The 20235-nt window shown below is 38.4% G+C and overlaps 1 protein-coding gene across 1 annotated transcript in view; it reads right to left on the bottom strand.

The window, feature by feature from the left end:
• GRIN2A (glutamate ionotropic receptor NMDA type subunit 2A) overlaps positions 1-20235 on the bottom strand; it is a 284640-nt gene that overhangs the window by 63699 nt on the left and 200706 nt on the right. Inside the window, exons 4-8 of the mRNA XM_077828127.1 lie at positions 18887-19092; positions 15475-15643; positions 15195-15348; positions 12599-12724; positions 8740-8969 (exon numbers count right to left, since the gene is read on the bottom strand). Coding sequence (XP_077684253.1) covers positions 8740-8969; positions 12599-12724; positions 15195-15348; positions 15475-15643; positions 18887-19092 — 885 coding nt within the window. The remainder of the gene's footprint in view (positions 1-8739; positions 8970-12598; positions 12725-15194; positions 15349-15474; positions 15644-18886; positions 19093-20235) is intronic.

Below are 20235 nucleotides of genomic sequence, written 5' to 3'. Positions count from 1 at the left end.
ACTAAGGCTGGTTTAATTTCCTGGTCAAAAATGTTCAGATTTGAAAATTTCAATGAAATTTTTTTGCTGTTATTGGAATAATTGAAATTTTTTGAAAATTCAAATTTGATGAGTTTTTGCAAGCTCTACTCATAGTACTAATGTATAAAAGCAGAGTTGGAAAAAAGTGAAAAAGTTGTTTGAATGCCTTGGTGACTTCTCAAGAAGTTTTGCTCTATTTTCACTTTTCATGAAGATCCATATGAGCAAAGCTGTCTTCATAGGATTGTTTGCAGGAAATGAATTTCAGACTGACAGACAAAATTCAATTCCAAAACATTTATTTAGGGCAGAAATGGCTTATAAAGTACAGGTAATTCAATCAAAGAACAGAATAAATAACATGTGACTTAGGAGACCAATCAGACAACTCAAATACTGAAATGCTAATATTAAAACTCAAACGAAGCAAATCGTTCAAGAAGAATCCATAGGCTGGACTTTATTGCCACAAAACATTCAACCAAGTATTGCTAGCCAAGAGCAAATTCTTAAAGGAGTTAAATTTTTTTAGAAATGATGGTCTGTTCATGCTCTGCAAACAGGAAAAGAGCTAAATGCAATGAATAAATGTACTGCAAATAGTTCCCCCAGCTCTAAGGAGGAATTTGAAAATTTCAATGATACTTTTAATAATATCTATTGTATGAACTGACATAGGTTGGAGGGAGCATATAGGACCTGTGATTGCATCAAAGATCCACAAAGCATGGGTTTGAGAAGGCAGCAAAAAGCCTCACTTCTGGCAAGTCTTGCTTTTAGACTCAAGTTCTCATATATTTTCAATCATTCTGAAGCACCCTGATGGGAATTGGAATATATGGTAGCTATCAGGATGCAATTTTCAGTATTTTCATGGAAGTATTTTCAGCTCTTTTTTATTGTTAATAAAAATCTCTAAATTAAATGCAGAAAACTTCCATTTTGATTGTAAACGGACATTTGCTATTATTCAAAAGGCTATCAATCCATTCTTAACTCCCCATATTATGCCTGCTACTAGCACTGCAGCATATACAGTAACCAAAACCTCTCATCCACTGATCTAGGACCCCCATGACACATGTATAATGGTCTGAGCTGAGAGAATAGTCTTATTCTCATTTTTATAGTTTGTTTTTATCTATATGCCTTTCTGCTCCAGATGATTTCATCCAAGTGACTGATATCAGGCCTGCATGATGATACCCACATTTGAACTCTCTTCCTTCTCAAACACCACGGTAGAGACGGATTCCAGATATGCTGCCATCAGTCTATTTCTTACCAGTGCAGCACAAAGTGGAATTACAAAAGGTATCGTTAAAGTCACGGCTATCAAAAATTCATACAGAAGCTTTCATCTGACAATTCTGATGACACTCTGTGGGAATGTCTCTGCTGCAGCTGGCAGCATGCCTCCCAGCCCAGGTAGACAGACACTTGCTAGCTCTTGTCAAATTACCATACTAAAAATAGCAGCATGGTAACTGCAGCATGGGCTAGTTACCCGAGTATAGACTTGGGGCATCTGGTGGGCTTGTACCTGAGTGACTAGTCTGTGCCACTACTTATGCTGCAACGTTCACATCACTATTTTTAGCACACTAGCTCAGGCAGAGCTCGTGCATATTTCTCTACTCAGGCTGTCTATGTAGACGTATCTTGTGTTGTTCTAATAGCAAGTGGAAGGGGCAGGACAAGGAGAGAGGGCACCGGGCAAAACTTCATTGGTAAAATCCAGCGATTTAGATTTTTTTTAATTAGGGTGGTTACAAATGGACTGGTGAACGAACCTTAAAACCAGATAGGATCTGTGGTTTTAAGGATATTTACTTTGTATATTTTGACATGTGATTTTAACAATTTGTGTTTTAATGGTTTATACATCTTTAACATTTTGAATTTTAATATCTACCACAATTAAGTAATTATTGACTGACACCCCCCAATTTCCCACATCTGCGAACATTTAAATCAATAGCAAAGTTTAAAAATGATTACAAATAAGCACCAATATTATCCACTGAAATTATAAAAAGAAAATCTAATTCTGCCATGCCTACCTATAATAAGGGCAATCGAGCTATCATCATCTCTCCTCTCCATAGGTCTCTTATCATGTCTGGAGCATTTAATGGGTCTTAAAGTCTTGAAAATTTTAAAGTTATTTTTTGTATGTTTAATATGACAATGGGGCTCAGAGACCCTGAAGAGGATTGGGGCCCTGCTGTACTAAGGGCTCTGTACATACAGAGAAGTAGACATGAACCAGACATGACATTCTAGAAATTCATGAGCAACTACACAGTGCTGATCATCAGCTGGGCTTGTAAAAAGAAAACTTTTAAACAAACTGAACAATGTCAATTTCTGAAATATAGGTGCCAACTTCTAGACAAATAGTATAATGTCAGTCTCTAAAATACAATCTCCAAATTATGCTCAGACCTGTACAGATGCACTGAAGGGCAGGGCTTCTCCATCACATCCACATAGAGCTAGCACTCAAAGGAAGTGGGCCTATGACTAACAGTACCTATTTGTGCTGACCCAACCCACCCAGTGGTGATTTTTCTGGCCAAGGCTACAGCACACTGGGATACTTACACTTGGGGATGGGAGGGAAGTCTTCACTACATCTTACAAAAGAGATTGCATGACCTGTAGAAATCTGGGCTCTCCTTCTCCCCATCTTGTGTCTGTTGTGCAAGGCCAGTTACATGCAGTCCCTGAGCACAAGGCCCATATGGAACTAGCAACCACAAAGGCAGTGTGGTCACAAACTAATGGAGGAGACCACATGCTAGAGCCCCTTAAGGTGCCCATCAGAAAAAATACCCATAATTTTCTACTGTTGTTCAATAATCTTCCCCATATTTTTTTAAAAAGGCATCCTGTGGTATAATAAGTAACAGCTGCTCAGAATGCCAACCTTTTGCACTTACTTTGTGTTTATACAAAAAGTACACCGAGGCTTTTAAAAATCCTTTTAAATAAAAAAGGATGTCAAAACATAATTTCCTCTTTTCTTCTAACCTCCTGGAGCATTGTGAAGAAATTTCTGAACACCCACTTCCAGTACATTTCTGTGCGGGTACTTCTGGTGCGACAAGAATCACATGGAATTCAGTGACTCATTTACAAGATTGCTAAAGAGAAGGGAGTCACAAAGGTCTCAAAGCCGAGGACAAGGGTAAATTGCCTGTCACCATATATTTAGCAAAAGAAAGAGGAGGAGGAGGGAGAAATAAAACATTCCTTGGATGGGAAGTTATTGAATGTTGAGAGTCAGGGACAACTGCTCAAAAGAAGGATAGGTTTCTCCTGACTCTCCTCTATAAATACATCACCAAGGGAACTGACAGTAACAACCCCATGCCTGGCTGGGATCACTTCATTGCAGTGACAATATTGACAAAGGAGCTTGACTTTTCAATTGTGACTAGAGAAAACAAAACAAAACAAAACAGTATTGATTCACCAGCCAAGAATTCATAGTGAAGTGGATTTATGAGTTTCTTTATGTCCATCTCTTAACAAATACAGAATTATAGAGCATCTCTTTAATGGGTCTTTAAAACTACTGGAGTTTTTCTTCAGCTCATTATGCAGTGTCCATTTGAACTGAGTTTCAGGGTTGGTTGGTTCCTCTCCCATGGGCCCCTCCTTCCCCCAATCTAATCTTGCTGAGGGTCTTAATTCTCTAAAGAAAACCACTAATGATAATTCCTGGACTATTATATGAAAAGCATTAGGGAATCTTATCAATGAGTGCCAAAGGGCCAGAGAGAAAAATATATTTATTTTAACATGATTAGGATTATTGCCCTCATAACCCATGGTTACTTGTTTTAAACACTAATTATTTTAAATCTTTAAAGTCTGAGAACATTTCAGGAAGCAGGAGGTGGGAGGAAATGTATGTATCTAAAAGAACATCTTGAAGCAATCTTTTATTTTTCAGGATTTCTAGATACTTTTACAAATTCACTGAAAAGATGTGGCTCCTCTTTTACTTAATATTTATTGGTTAGGAAGAAGGGAATCTAAAGATTGTAAAATCAAAATCATGTCCATAGATTAAGTACATTTTTAGTAGCAATATGGAAAGGAATTACTGGCATTTTCTGGCTAAAGATTTATTTATTTTTTGGGGAGGAGTGGGGGAAGGGAAGGACAAAACCCATAGAGAAAATCACAGATCTACTGAAATCACTAGCTGATGGCCAAGACCAGTGACATGTATATTACCCATTGCCTATATATTGGCCAGAACTTTGAATCTAAGATCTTTTGACTCTTTCAGTTCCAGGTTGCACCAAAAGCGGGATAAGGAGTGGAGTGGGGAGAGCAGCTTTTTCCAGTTCCATTTTTTTTCCTCAAATGAAAAATGTCATTTATCTGTCTCACTGTTAATTATTTATACTATTTAAAATAAAAGTATCTTTAAGGAACTTCTTTACATTCTTCCAAAAAAATTTGAGACACTATGACTTTATGAGAACAAAATTAGTCCTGCTCATTCTGTTTCTTATCAGTCTTTCCTATGGCCATCTACATAGGCTGCATTTAACTCTTTCTAGCTCTGAAAATTCTGGGGATTGTTCAAGGCCTGGGTATGAAATGTTCAGGGCCTGGGTATGAAATGCAGCTATTTAAGCTGTTGCGTTCCCTTTACGTGTTCATTTCTCATAATCCAAGTATTTGGGTACAAATCCTCTGTCCTGTCTCCGTAAGAGCAAAATGAGAAAGCACACCATACTGCTCAAAATTTAACATGAGATTTGATCAAAAGGTACTGTACTAGGAAAAGCTGCTTGCATGAACACAGTGGGACACAGTGTCACATTTATGAAGATTTACACATCAACTACAGAGCGCTATCACAAAAACACATCTGCTACATATCACCCTCTCACTCTTTCCATTTTAAGAAAGGGAAACATAAAAATGTCTGCATCAAATATTTCTTGTGTTGCAATTTAAAATAATTTCTCTTTTTCCCTGTTCCCATCACTGTGAACAGGGAAAAAGGTTATGGTTTTGTAAGTTAATTACATTGTTGGTACTATTCTTAGAAATAGTCTTCAAATGTTCTACCTTTAACAAAATACGTATTGCATGTCTTCATGGTGCAATTTTTCATCCTTCTAAACCTGTACAGAAGTATCTGTTTTATCTAAAAGGGAAAAAACGGTTATTTACCAGTATTAGTACTGTTGTTCTTCGAGATGTGATGCAGATGTGTATTCCATGTAGGTGGGCGCGCACCCAGCACATGGAAGCCAGAGAATTATGGCTAGCAGTATCTGTAGGGATGGCACTTGTGCCCTGTGGCTATAGCCCCGTCCCCTGGGGATATAAGGGCAGCACCACCCTAGCCTCTCTCAGTTCCTTCACACTGATCATCAAGAGTGCAGGCTCCAATGCAGAGGGGATGGAGGCTGGATTGTGGAATACACGACCACATCACAATACAGGTAAGCAACCATTTTCTCTACTTCAAGTAGATGCAGCCACGTATTCCATGCAGGTGACTCACAAGCAGTACTCGCAGGAGCCTTTTTAAATAAAGACTGCAGAATTTGCATCAGATCTGGATGCAATAGTAATACCATAGTGGTCTGTAAACAGATGTACAGAGGACCAAGTAGCAGCTCTGCAAATGTCCATCATAGGAACATCAATTAGAAACATCATCAGTGTTGCCTGGGCCCCATGGAATGACCACACACCCTTTGAGGAGGTGCAGTCTGAGGTACTCATGCTGTCATGATACAGGAAGTTATCCACCTGGAGATCATCTGTGAAGAAACTGCTTGCCCCATCATTTGGTCTGCACATGACACAAACAGATGAGATGAAGAATGGAAAGGTTTAGTCCTATGCAGGTAAAAAGCTAAACATTGCCTCACATCCAGTGTGTGAAAATGCGGCTCATGTGGAGTGGAACACAGCTTAGGGAAGACCACTGGTGAATATATCACTTGGTTCAAATGAAACTGAGAAACCACTTTAGATAAAAACGTAGAGTATGGCCGCAGATTTACATTGTCTTTGGAAATTGCACATAAGGCAGCTCTGCTATCAAAGCATGCAACTCACATACTTGCCTTGGAGAGGTTATCACCACAAGGAAAGTGGTTTCCTGACACAAGAGAGAGAAAGAAGAAGTTGCAAGAGGCTTGAACAGAGGCCCCATAAGAGCCGCTGAGACAATATTAAAATCCCACAAAGCAACCAGTTATTTCACTGCCGGATGGAGATGAGTGACTCTTTTCAAGAACCTCACTGCCATGGAATTTGAAAACACTGTCTTCCCTCGGATGGGTGGATAAAATGCCAAAATTACTGCTAGGTACACTCTCAACAAACTAAGTAAAAGACCAGAAGACTGAAAGTGTAACAGGTACGCCAAGATGTCTTGGATATAAGCCATCTTCAGCTGAACTCCCTGAGCTAACAACCACATTGAGAACCTATTTGGTCAAATAGGCCACTCTGATGGAGGGCTTTCTGCTGTTAAGTAAGATTTGCCAGACGGTCTTCAAACATCGTTCCTCATCATCATCTAAACATGCAGCATGTTTAGATGATGAGAGGCAAGGAGCTGAGTGCTGGATGCAAAACCTGACCACGATCCTGAATCAGGAGGTTGGGATGAATATGAAGATATATGGGAGGGCCATCCAGTAACGTGAGGAGGTCTGATAACTAGCACTGTCTTGGCCACAGGATAGCAACGAGAATGAGCTTGGCACGATTCAGTTTCAGTTTGAGAATGACCTGCAGATGATCAGAATTGGAGAAAAATCATACAGGGGTGTATAACGGAGTGCTAATTTCCAGCTCAGAGCCCAGACTGAGACCCCTTCACGAGCAAATTGTCTGGAATTTCTTGCTGTCTCTTGTGGTGAACAAGTTGATTGTTAGAATGCCCCAAACTGCAAAGATGGATGGCAGGATGTTGGGCTTCAGAAACCACTTGTGATTCAGGGAGAAATTTCTGCTGAGGTGATCTACCAGGTGATTCTGGATCCCAGGTAAATGACTGGTCACAGGGCTAATGTTTTTGCTGATGCAAAACTGCTAGAGCCTAATTGCCTCTTGACACAGCATGCTGGAGTGTGATCCCCGTTCACATAATACATCACAGTGGTACTGTCAGTAGAGATGTGCACTGCTGAGTACCTAATGTGATCTTAAAAGGCCTGACAAGTATTGCAGATGACACAAAGCTCCAGGACATTGATATGCAGACATGCTTCCTGTTCTGACCACAGGCACTGAACTTTTAGTGACCCCAGATGTGCTCCCCACAGAGGCATCAGTGACAATAGTCCTGGTCACTGGGGACCAAGTGAAAGGAATGCTCTGGCACATATTGCTCTGAACCATCCACCACCACAAGGAGTCCAGAATCAGTGGAGGATTCCAGTCTGCCCAAGGGATGACTATTTGAATGATAGACTGACTTCAGCCATATTTGATGAAGGCGAAGTCTAGCTAAGTCTGTGTGCATGCAGCCATATGGCCTAGCAACCTCAGGCATACTTGGGCTGTGGTTGAGACTGAAATTCCAGACATAGATGTAAAACTGCATGGAATCAGTCAGCCAGCAGAACTGCTCTCAAACTTGTAGAGTCCAATGAACTTGATTATATGAGTTGGAACCAATGTTGACTTCGCACAGTATGGTACTGGTTAGCACTCCTCTTTGGAACTTTGGAAGAGTCTCTCTGAGTCCTGGAGTGGTCTCAAGTATCTTATGGGACCTCTTCCTCACTGCCCCAGAAAAGGGAGAATGATTCCTCTTCTTCTTGGGGGAAACAATAGGGTCTGAAAGTGAAGCAGCAGCACTTGCCAGTTTGGAAGGCAACTGATGATCAGATGAGGGCTTGGTGCTGAAGTAGGCGTCCCGGCCTACTCCAGAAGGTGCTGCTTCAGCCATAAGTCTCTGCCACCTGAGTCCTCTTTTTGAATGATTTACAGCTGGAACACCATTCCTTAACGTGTCCCTCACCGAGACACAAGCACTTTGTGTGGTAATCACCATTGGGGATGGCCCCCGCATGATGGATAATGCTTGAACCCTGGTGAGGGTATCACACAGGGCAGCCAACTACTCAGCCTAAGGTACTACTATCTAACTATTATGTAGAGAAAAAACTCACAGAAAACGGAGACCAAAATGTGAGGTGAAAACACCAGTCAGCTCCGATTCTAGCCACCAGCGGTGAGAAGGAACTAAGAAGGGGTTGGAGTGGTGCTGCCCTTATCCAGTAAAGGGAGAACCTAGCACCAGGGGTGCGAGCGCTGCCTCTACAGGTACTGCTAGGCAAAATTCTCCAGCTTCAGTGTGCTGGGCACATGCACACCTATATGGAATAATACACAGCTGCATCTACTCAAAGAACATGAGTTTAATGACTCACACAGCTTAGTTTCACATGACTTCATTTCACTGCATATTTTTCCCTCAGAAAAAAAATATAAAGCCTCTATAAAAAGAGATTTATATGTTTTTTTATTATTATTTGGACCCTGGGCTTTTAAATAAAGAAATGAGTTTAATATGAAGTCACATAGTTTCATTGAAAGCAGCGGTTGCAAGTTTGTATCTTGGTAGGGACTTTTAGCATCTAGCATATCCGATTAACTGAGTACAATGAATTGGAAAATGGAGATTGGGTCTCTTTTCAGAACTTGAACACCTACCTTTTTATCACTTAGCCCAGTCACCTGGTCAACAAATTCCTCTTGAATCATAAATGCAGCCAGGTTGGCAGTGTAGCTAGCCAGGAAAATGACAGCAAAAAAGGCCCAAACTGACACCATGATTTTACTGGTTGTCCCTTTCGGGTTTTGAACAGGCACAGAGTTGTTGAACACCAAGCCCCAGAGCAACCACACTGCTTTTCCAATGGTGAAGGATGGCCCATGGGGAGCTGTAATTGCAAAAGGCACAGTCGTTTTAGTTTTACTTGACTGCAGTTCAATTGGGTTAAAATACAATATATATTAACAAAATACTCTCAGATAGGTGGTTTAAATCCTTTCAGTATGAACCTATTATATTCCTGATGGAATAATTTCAGTTCTTTAACCACTGTACTGAATACTGTAATTGCAGTTCTTTCCATATTTGTTAACACATTATTCCAACATTTTTCAAGGTAGAGTTTACCCAAAATCAATTTTAAAATGAAAATTGAAAACATACACTGTAAGTTTGAGTTTGGATGAGATGCAAAGGAAGGGGGGATATCTCTCTCACATAAACTTACGCCACAGTATTTACCATACTGCTAGTCTAATATGGCAATCAAAATTTAAAATGCAATACATTGGGATGAGTGTTTTATAAGTAAATACAAATATTTATTTATATTATTCAAGACTTTGCCCTCTCTGCTCTATTTTAATGACGCTTCTTGACATTATAATCTCTACTGATTAGTTTAATGCAAAGCCTTTCCCACTTATTTACATTCAGAAAATTAAATTCTGAGCTGAATAGTTTAATCACAGTTAAGAAAGTTTCCATTCTGAATAATCATTAAGGCCCATAGTCAGCAAGGTTTTTCAGCATGTACTTAACTTAAAGCACGAGTAGTTCCATTGACTACTACAAGGAACTGCTGATATGCATCCTGTTAGGCACATGTTAAGTACCTTATTGAATCAGGGCTAACAGGATACATTCTCTCCTCAAAATGCACAGTTAGTTCCCACTTTGATTAGAGAATTAGATTACCGGGAAGAATCTGACCCAACCAGTCACGTTTTTAATCAGTTTTGATTTTTCACTTCAGTTGAAAGATGTGGGAAAAAATGGCCAACATAGAACCCCTATACTCAGACAGGAAGAGAAGTGGGCCAGCAAGGATATTATCCATTTAAAAATCATTTACTTGTATAGCCCTGTGTCAATAGGCTACTAGAAAATTCGATTTAATTAGAGCTGAGTAGGAAACTGTTTCCTGTCCTGCAAGAAGTTTTGAAATGTAGAAAAATTTTCACAAAAAGTCAGAATCTCAACTTTTGCAAACCTAAAATTAAAAAAAAAAAAAATCAGGACAGATCAATCAAAATGTTTCATTTTGATTTCAACTTTTTATATTATAAATTAACTTACATTTGTCAACACAATGTTTTGAACCGTCCAAAAAAATCAAACATTGTCTCAAAAAATGGCAACATGGGACATCACTATAATTTCAAAAAAACTTTTCCTTCTATTTTTCTTTAAACTGGAAACTAGCTAACACTGACCTTTCCTGCAAACAGTTTCAGATTTAGAGAATCTGGGTTTCCTAATGCAAAAACAACTGAATCAAAAAATTCCTAATCAACACTAGAATTAATAGTACTTGCTTGACTTGCTTTTTTTGAAGTCTGATTTACAAGAATTAATTTCTGTATAATGCTATCAACCATTTTAAACTCTTAAACAATATACAGAAATATTGAAAGGAAAACAAACAGGATGTAAAAGAAACATTCTAAAGCAATAAACTCCGACTCACACAATGGGTATGCACTTAATTTATACTCTCATTTCAACAGAACTCTTCCTTTACTACAATGTTAATTTTTGATGTTACATTCAAACAGAATGACTTTTGAAAAGATTATCTGCTTCCCTGACTGCAGTGGCACTATAAGAATATTGTGCAATAAATATATGTAATGGAACTGACTTTTGGATTATGAAAGCACCTTTCAAGGCCATTAAAGGCTGAGCTGATAGTGTGGATAAAATGTACTTTATGAGCAGTGGAGACAAGAAAAGCATAAGCCATTCAAGAAAAGCGAAGCTGGGTATAAAAGCTGAAGTTTAGGTTTTTTATCATTGTTCTTTTTGTCACTGGAAGCTGAACTACTATGGGGCCTGATCCTGCAACCCTTGCTTCTGTGAGTAGGACAATCCAACAAAAATATCCTCATGGTTCTAAGACTCGTGTAATTGGAATCAATGGAAGGACTGGCATAGGCTCAGTGAAGATGGAAGGATGTGGCTTATGGCTCGTGCTACTTCTCTGTAGATGAATACTTAAAAAAAATGCTACATTAAATCATTTGGCCTTCACAAGGTATGGTGTTTAATGTTCTCAGAAACCAGGAATGTATACTACCGAGAAGGCTCCAGGATTTTTAGATAATTATATAGTGACATCTGTTTAATTTTACATGGCCTGATTTTCAAAGGCATCAAATCAGGTTCAAATCACTGGGACCTCAGGACGTCACGCCCGCTTTATTTTAATGTTACATCAAGGGTGAAGATCCTTGCTCATCAGCAGATGTATGACTGTTATACAACATGGTTTTTCCTCTGCAAATAACATTCATAACACTTAATATATTGAGATAAATGATGACTATTAAATCTATTAGGGTTTGTTAATATTTTATAAAGATGGAACTATGAAAGCTACATGACATCAAAGACTTAGGTAAATGTGGCTAGGTGGAAAGAGTGGAAATATTGCCCCTAAACTGCTTCTTTTACCTGTGGTTTTCATAGGGAATCTCTTCAGAAAATACATTCTAAATTCTTTTGAGAAAAACCCAGAAGAAAAATGTCATATGTTCCTAAAAGTTTATTAACCATGCATATTTAGAATTCACCAAAGAAGTGGGTAATCTACCTACTTTCTCAACTTCTTATATAAGTATCCATCGTCATAGTATCTGAGCATCCTGACAGACCTATGACACACACTAGAAGATACTGTCAGCATATAATAGTCCCCATGGTATTCCCCGAGTTGAAAGATGTTTAACTATAAAATAAAGTATGTGTGATGTAGTGAGTTAAAAAAATTAACCTATTAAACTGAAAGTAAAATAACAAAGTTAGATGCACAGCATAAATGCTTACAAGAAATATTGATTCTTGGGGCAAAAATGCAACTAAAATAGTTTAACTGAAAAAGGTACATTCCCTATAATAATTTGATGTAGTGGTATATTTTGAAATAATCAAATATTTTTGGAAATAAGGCAGCAAGTTCAGCATACAGCTGTGCACACTACGTTGTAAGGAACATGGCCCTTCCAAGCTTCCCCTTTCAGAGCTGAGCCTATTGCAAGGGAATCCTATCTTTTTCACAAGGACTGTATTAGATCCTGTTTAATCCCCATGTTTTTTAAAAATTACGCAGAAAACCGCACTAGTTTAGATCAGCGAGTTTGAATTCCCAGTCAATTCCCAGGAGTCAATGGGGGCTTGGAGTGCAAGGAAACTAGAATCAGACTCCTATGTGCTAAGATACAAATTAATTCCAAATATTTTCTATATCAATACTCTGGGCCTAGTAGGGTATCTTGACCACCACATTACTGCAGTGTGATTTTCCATAATATCACTCATTCACCAACTTCATTACACTATATTAATGTGAAACATGACAACACAAGCTCTCAACCAGATAAAACATTTTAGTTAAAAGTAAATGTTGTTGTAGAGCTGTTCATATTGCTTCAATTTTATTGCTTGTTTTGAGAGGCGTGAGGGGAGGGAGGTGTGTAATTTTGCATAGTCCTTGATTTTGTAAAATGTAAAGCTTACCTTTCCCTTTTGCTAAGTTCCTGTTATATCCTACAGGACTAAAGTACTCAAATATAAAGACAGCCATGGCGGACACAATGAGAAGCATCACAAACATCATCACCCAGACAGAAGCACTAAAAGGCTCTGCAGCAAAACAGACAAGAGAAACAGAAACACAGTTCATTAAACCAGTCACAGCACAACAAGAATTCTAATGTCTAGCAACTGTTTGTAAATTAGTTTTTACCACCAAAACACTAGCTATGTAATGATATGTAACAAGAGGTCAGTTTGACTGGAAGACTGAAAGAAAGAGGGAAAACCTGCAACCTGTCCTTGATTGCTGCTTCTAAATAGGCTAAATACAATTAAAATAATAATTCATCTTAAAGTAGAGTTGCAATTCAAGAATGAAGGCTGCATTTTTCTATTTCAATGGGCGAAACCTGCACTCACATTGATCAGCAAATTTTAGTTTGATTTATCACATATCCACTGCTTTTTTGGTATTATATAAACATTTTTTGTTTGTTTATATATTCAGTTATATGTGCCTATATAAACATGACCACTAAGGTCCTGATTCAGCTAAATCAGGGCTGAAGTACATATCCAACTCTCTCTCCCATACTTATCTTATTTAAGTCAAAGTGGAAGGAAAAAGAGGTAAATCTCTGACTTTACAGACAACTTTGAAGTTTTAAGGAAAACTTTTACCATGCTCAGAAAAGGGAAGGATTTACTGCCTGGAGCAGCAGTTTATACCCATAACTGTTACAAATATGAAGATTATCTTCAACTCTATTGAGGGTAGTAGAGTTAATCTATAATAATTTCTGTGCCTGTGACACATCAGGAGATATAGGCAGCTTGCTGCAGGGATAAGACAGGACAGGCCATTCACTCAAATGCCTCATGTAAGGGCATGTGACCACTGAACATGGAAGAGAGCTTTTTATTTTACTTTTTCCTCTTCTTCCATTGAGCAGGCATCTCTACATGTTTCCACCACATGCAAAGATGGCCTTTTGCAAGTTATATTTTTAATCTCTGGAACAGGTTTTTTAAGGTAAGTAGCAGTAGTTTTTGTCTAGCTTCTTAGCAAGTGTAGCAATAATTTTGCTAAATCTGAATTACATGTTTTGAAAGATTATTTAGAGAGGGAGTGATGGACTGAGATTTATTTATTTAAATAAGATGGATCATACCCATCTGTAATGAGAATATTTTTGCTGGAATAGTATAGCAAGTAAGCAAAACAACAAGAGTTTCTTAAGGGGTGTTGGAGACTTCCAGGTCAGTTTGGAAGTAGATAGACATAAGGGGAGCCCTTTTAAGAAACCCAGATTGTGTTGATAATAACTATTGTGTTATTTATTCATATATTTATATTTGTTTATTTATTCACATATATTTATATTGTGTTATTTATTCATATATATTCAATATTCATATATTAATTGGCGTAAGAGCTATGTAAAAATTAAAGGGGATTAGGATGTGTTTTTAAAGGTGAAGGAGTACTAAGAACCCAGAGATCATTTTAGATGTTGCTTTAAAAAAAAAAAGACATAGGCTGAATAAGTTTTAATTTGGGAGAACCTAGTTAAGATACAATTTGAAATACAGATCAGAGGAGATGTGGTCCAATACCAGAGAAGTTCTCTTAGAGGTACTGAAATGTCTCCGAATGTTTCTGATCAGAAATAAATATTAGACAGAAAACGTCCAAGACTGTCAGCAATACTACACCTCAAATTAAACTAGGTAAAACAGAAATAAGGAAAAGGGCAGAACAGGACAATGCAGCTAAGCTGGGCTATAAACAATAGTTTAAGCAGAATGTACTTAAATAATATAAACAGTCTGGCAATGAGGTGTAGAATTAAAAAATAAACAGAAGCAAACTAAAAAGAGCAAAAAGCAGCATCGAACAACAAATATAGAATAAATAACTAAGTGGATCTTCACATCACATATAGTTACATTATAATGGGCCCAACCCAGCCATGTGGTGTGTGAAGGATAGCAGGGGAGCCCCCAGGTGAGCAGCTAATAATAAAGCAGCCTCAGCAAAAGTTACAGGCTGGTGGGAAAATATTTTAGAAAAAAATTCTGTGTGTGTTAAATGATACCACCAAATGCATAATTTGATTGGAAAGAAGAACATGGATTATTGAAAGGGAAGTAATGAACTTGAATTTAATCAAAGATAAAACCAGCAAAAGAAATGCTGTGGTGGATGTAACTTACCCACAGTAGTCGTGCTTACAAAGAGCTTTCCATTAGGAGGGATAGTGCTGATTCTCATGTTTAAATCTAAGGAATCTCTCCCAAAAAGATAGGAATGTTCTAAACAACAGGAACTTTTTAAGTGCAGTCAGTGTTGATTTTCACAAAATACTAGTAAGATCTAATTTGTATGACTATTGGTAAGATACATGTTTTGGGTGAGATCTGAGCTACCATTTGTAAAAGACCCTAAAACTTGGAAACATAACATAGCAAATAATGAGGAACAATGCAATCAGATTCTTGGTGATGTATAGCAAAAGCTCTCAAAATCTATGGAAATGCAATTAAACTGATCTGGAAGGAGGAAAAAAAAACATACCTAGAAATGCAGATGGAGAAACCGTGCCATTGCTCCTTGACACCATGACACTTATCCCAGTCTCAACAAATGGTACTGAAAAGTCAACCACTTCTGAACGCTCTTCATTAATTGTCAGAGAACCCACAGCCATAACTGCTCTCTGATAGACCACCTGATCCAGAAAGAGAAGAAACCAACAACATTACCCACACATGGTATACCATATTTCTCCAAATTAATTCAAAAGACTTGTTTGCCGAGTTTTTACTTAAGAGTTCTTTTACCTAACAGAACTTACTTCACCAATCATTCCATTCCACACATTATTGACCTTTTTGCCATGCTTCCCATTGGTCACCAGATATAGGTCATATGTGAACTTCACAGTTCTAGATAACTTCTTCAGGATGTCAATGCAGAATCCCTTGCAACATTTCTTTATGTTAGTTCCTTCATTAGTTGAGTTGCTGTTAACATGAAAGAAAGAACCAACCAGTTCCATTATGAAAAACAGAAAAGGCTACATACCAGCAAGTTTTACTGTATTTATCAGTAGACAAGTGGAATTCAAAAGTGAGACATACAGACAGTGTGGTAAAATTCTGCCATGCAATGTTTTGCTTCTTCATAAATTTGTTCAGCATTTACATAGGATGGTGATAGTACCTTATAAACACCATAGATAGATTTAATTAGCAATAGATTGGATTGTTTGGTATCACACTTCTGCCATGTATCTTATAAGACAGCTACAAATTCCTGTGACCAGTTTTACAAGAAGGGGATGGGTACCCACATAGCTGAAGGTAGCACTGGGTCCAATTTAAAACTACTGATGTACTTGAAATAGCACTCAGAAGAAAAGGGGACTTAACATACTGAGCTATAATATAAATATAATATAATATATAATAAATATATATTGGGGCTAAATTGGTCAGATAATGAACAAAAGAGGCTTAAATAAAGTTTTTGCCATACTGAGAAGCAACTGATGAGGACCATTGTTGTCTTGGACCAATTTAGAAATAATAGTGCACACATGACATTTTATATGGTGTTAGCAGGTCTTGCCAATAAAATCCTTATCTTTAAATGACTCAGCAGGATTAAACTGAGCCTTATAAATAAGTGTTACATAAATCAAAAGCATGTCTACTACAAGGCTCATTTCAAACATATAATAATAAATAAAACCTAGTTCTTATAGAGAGCTTTTCATACATAAATTTCACACTACTTAAAGGGATGCAAGTGTCATTACCCCAGTCAGATGGGGAAACTGAAACATAGAACTGAAGTATCTTTTCCAAGATTATACAGAAGTTCAACGGTAGACCCTGCAAGACAACAGAGGCCTCATAACTCCCATTCCATTAACCTTCCCACTGGAATATACTGTCCTCCTATGTAATGAGGTTTGTATGGACTTGACTAGAACTGGATGGGAAATTTTCAATTAATTCTTTCTCCTCAGAAAATGTCAATTACTCAAAACCAAATGTTTTCATGGAAATGCGTAAGTTTCAATGAAACTTTCATTGGAAAGATTTCTCATGTCCAGGGGAGGCTGGGAGTACGGGAGTGAGTGAGAGACAGAGACCAGCCAGAATAGCCAATAACCTGTTGGTAAGGCACTCACTTGGGAGGCCAAGTTCAGGTCATCACATGCCTTAACCAAGAGGCCACAGAGCCAGCCCCTCTCCCTGGTCCAATGAATATTTAATTATTTAGACAAAAGTGCAATAGCTTTTTGTAACAGGAGAGACACACACACACAAGGGGCTTCTTGTCATTTAGCACTTATGCCTTCCATTATGTAATTCTCCCACATGAAAGTTATATTAAATCATTCCAATCCATTTTAATCTGAAAGTGAGGAGAAAAATCTCCTTGCAGTTCCAATAGGTGGCTCTCGGCCCCTGTATTTTGCCCTCTGGAAGTACACAGAATTCCCATCAGCATCAAGCAGAGTTCTGTGCATGCAGAGCAAGCAGAATAGCAAAACTCAGATCAGCCATGTGGATTCAAGAGGGGAAATTTCTCTTACATTTTACTTCAATGCACATTTCATGACCATAGCAATTTAGAAAAATGTGAGTGTTCTGACAGGCCATGTTGATGGGGTGTTCACCCACACTTGCCCTGAAAGGGTTAATGCAAGGTAAGAAGGAAGCCAGCTAACCAAACAGGCCACAGCTGAGGGCAATCAGGTGGTATAAGTAATCCCCTGGCTGAATAAGGGAGCCCAGCTGAGGAGGAAGGACCTGGGCTGAGTTTATCAAGCCAGGAAGCTGATAGCAGAGGGAGCTGCAGGGAAGCAGACTGCCCTCACTCCTTCAGAGAGGGGAGGTGTGTTTGCAGCTACAGTTACTCCCTGGGAAGAAGGAGCTGTGAAGCTGGCAAACCTGGGGAAGCAAAGAGGTAAGGAAAGGCCTGAGGGGAAAGGTGGTAAGGTGCAGGAGGGAACAGATCTTAGCTTCTTGATTAGAGGGTCCCTGAGCCAGAACTTGGGATAGATGGTAGGCCCAGGTTCCCCTGCCAGCCACTGAGGAATTGGCACTGTGGGGTAATGAATGGGAAAACTGCCAGAGACTGCAAGCAAGGAAAGATTTTGATACCCTGGAAGGGGAAAATATATATAGTGACCTGGGTGGAAGGTCAAGTCACAAACAAGGAGAGAGAGAGTGCGAGCAGTAGGTTTGGTGTGCAAGGAGCAACAGAAGAGGCCCCGGACATGGAAAGAGCTAATCCCCACAGTAGTTTTGAGTGGATCCTGTGACATCATGGTAACCCTAAGGGTTTTGTAGGAATATATAAAAACAGCAACAACAAGTTTAGAGTCTGATCAAAGCCTACTAAAGTCAATCAAAAGACTTTAATTGATTTCAGGAGGCTCTGGATGAATCTGTATATAACACCATTCATCCCAGCATCTCAAGTAGTTCTACAAACATTGTTGAACCTCATAACATCCCAGTGAAGTAGGTAAATGCCATTATTATTACACTCATTTTGCAGCTGCATAGACAGAGGCATGGCCTGGTTAAGGGCCTGATTCAACACCTATTGAAATCAATTAGATTTTTTTTCCCATTTAACTTCTATGGGCACTGGTTCAGCCTTGGTGACAAGCCCAATACTGCAGAGAAAGTCACAGGCAGAGGTGGGACTAGATCCTGGTAAATATGAGACACTGATAAGTACGACACACTGGCATTCTGTATCACAGAGCTTTCTTTATGGCATATTATACAAAAAAATGCATCTTTTCAATATCTGCCACTGTCAGAGGATTAATCGAATCAGTAACATTTCAACATGGCTGGACATTTTTAAATCAGTTTTAAAAGCTCATGTTCAATGATAACCTTTTCCCCAGTAGTGTAATCTATTTCAATATAACTCAACGACTAAGTCTTCATGATTTGAGAATTTGCTGTGAATTTATTATCAAGACACTGATTTAATATGATTTACATAACATTAATCAGAAGCTAAAGTGTGTAACAGTCCAATCATAACAAAGGAAAAACTTGTACAAAGACATGAATAGTGGGACAAAACAAAGAAATAGAGAGAACTGAAATATATTTAAAAAATGCAAAATAGGAGACATAAGGGAGAGAGTTGATGGGAAGAAAAAGAAGAAGCTAAAGAGCAGGTGTATATGAAAACAAAGGTACTTCCCAAGAAAAGTTTGTACTTACTTAATTTTGACAAATTTACGGCATGGCACAGTATTTTTTACACAAGTTTCTGTCAAAGGATCCATATCCTCAACGATGACAAAGGGGGCCTCCTCCAGGGTAACAATACTCAAGTGGTTGTCATCAGGGTCACTGTCTGCGAAAGAACTAAATCTTGGCCATACGGAATATGTCAGGCTCAGAGTCTTGTTCTCCCATTTTCCCACCTGAAACATGGAGACACACACTGCTGACATCTGCTTGCTTGGGGCTGTCGCTGTTTGAGATGTAACTTTTAGGGGAGTGGTACATAGTTGTAACAAACTGTACTGGAAAGAGTCTTAATTTTCCATCAGAATTGGTTTAGAAATATTCAGCTGACACACTAAGAGAGAAACCAGTAGGGTCAAGTCAACTAAGGATATATAATTTTAAGAGGAAAAATGTAGGTAAAGGTCTGCTAGTCTCAATGACAACATTGATTTGTTATTTAAACCTTGGCTATAAGATTGTCAACATTTTGAAAATAATATTTTATGTTTGCACTACAGCAGCAATAGGCAGTCCCAACTGTGCTATCTAAAACACATGCAATTGTCCCTGCTCCAAAGAATTTCCTATCTAGGAACAAAATGTACGTCTGTCAATTTTATGAGTGTTATTGGCATAACTCTCTGAAACAAAACAATACTTACCATCACCTCTCCCCTTTAGGCATTCTTCAGCAAAATACACACCTCAAAGCTTGGCATTTTTATTAAGAATGCCACCTTCTAGGTAACAAATTAACACTAATACAATAGAGAGTTGTATTAAAGGGACTTAGCAACCAGCAGACAGGCCTCAATCTGGAAATCTCTGCAGTAGCATTCTCTGGGTATTACAAGTGTCGACTGATTATCAATTCATCAGACTATTATCCTTGTATAATAGGTGAATATAACTGAGCCGCTCAGTAATAGCAACCGTAATGTAATTAAATTTAAAACCCTTGTAGGGGTAAAAATGCCTAAGAAGCCACCACAGTAGCATTTAACTTCATGGTACGCCCACAACCCCAAAAAGGGAAACTACACAACAATGAGGATGCTAGTTAAAAGGAATAGTCACAAGGGTGAAATGCCTGCAAGCTGCATGCAGACTATTTAAAAACACCATAATAGAGGCTAAAACCTAAATGTATTGTTTCCTCTTCCCCCTTCCCCCCCACCCCCCACAAAAAAACAAACAAACCTGTAAGAGGATGAATAAATGCCACCATGGTTAGAGTAAAGAGAAGGTTTGAAGCAAGAAGGCATCCTTGAAAAATTGGAAGTCAAATCCTAGTGAAAGGAGCATAAATTCTGGCAAGTAAAGTATAAAGGTATAAT

The sequence above is a fragment of the Eretmochelys imbricata genome, chromosome 10, assembly GCF_965152235.1.
Source record: "Eretmochelys imbricata isolate rEreImb1 chromosome 10, rEreImb1.hap1, whole genome shotgun sequence".
Taxonomy (NCBI): domain Eukaryota; kingdom Metazoa; phylum Chordata; order Testudines; family Cheloniidae; genus Eretmochelys; species Eretmochelys imbricata.
Note: the sequence above shows the minus strand (reverse complement) of the source record. Positions and strands in the feature narration are given on the sequence as shown.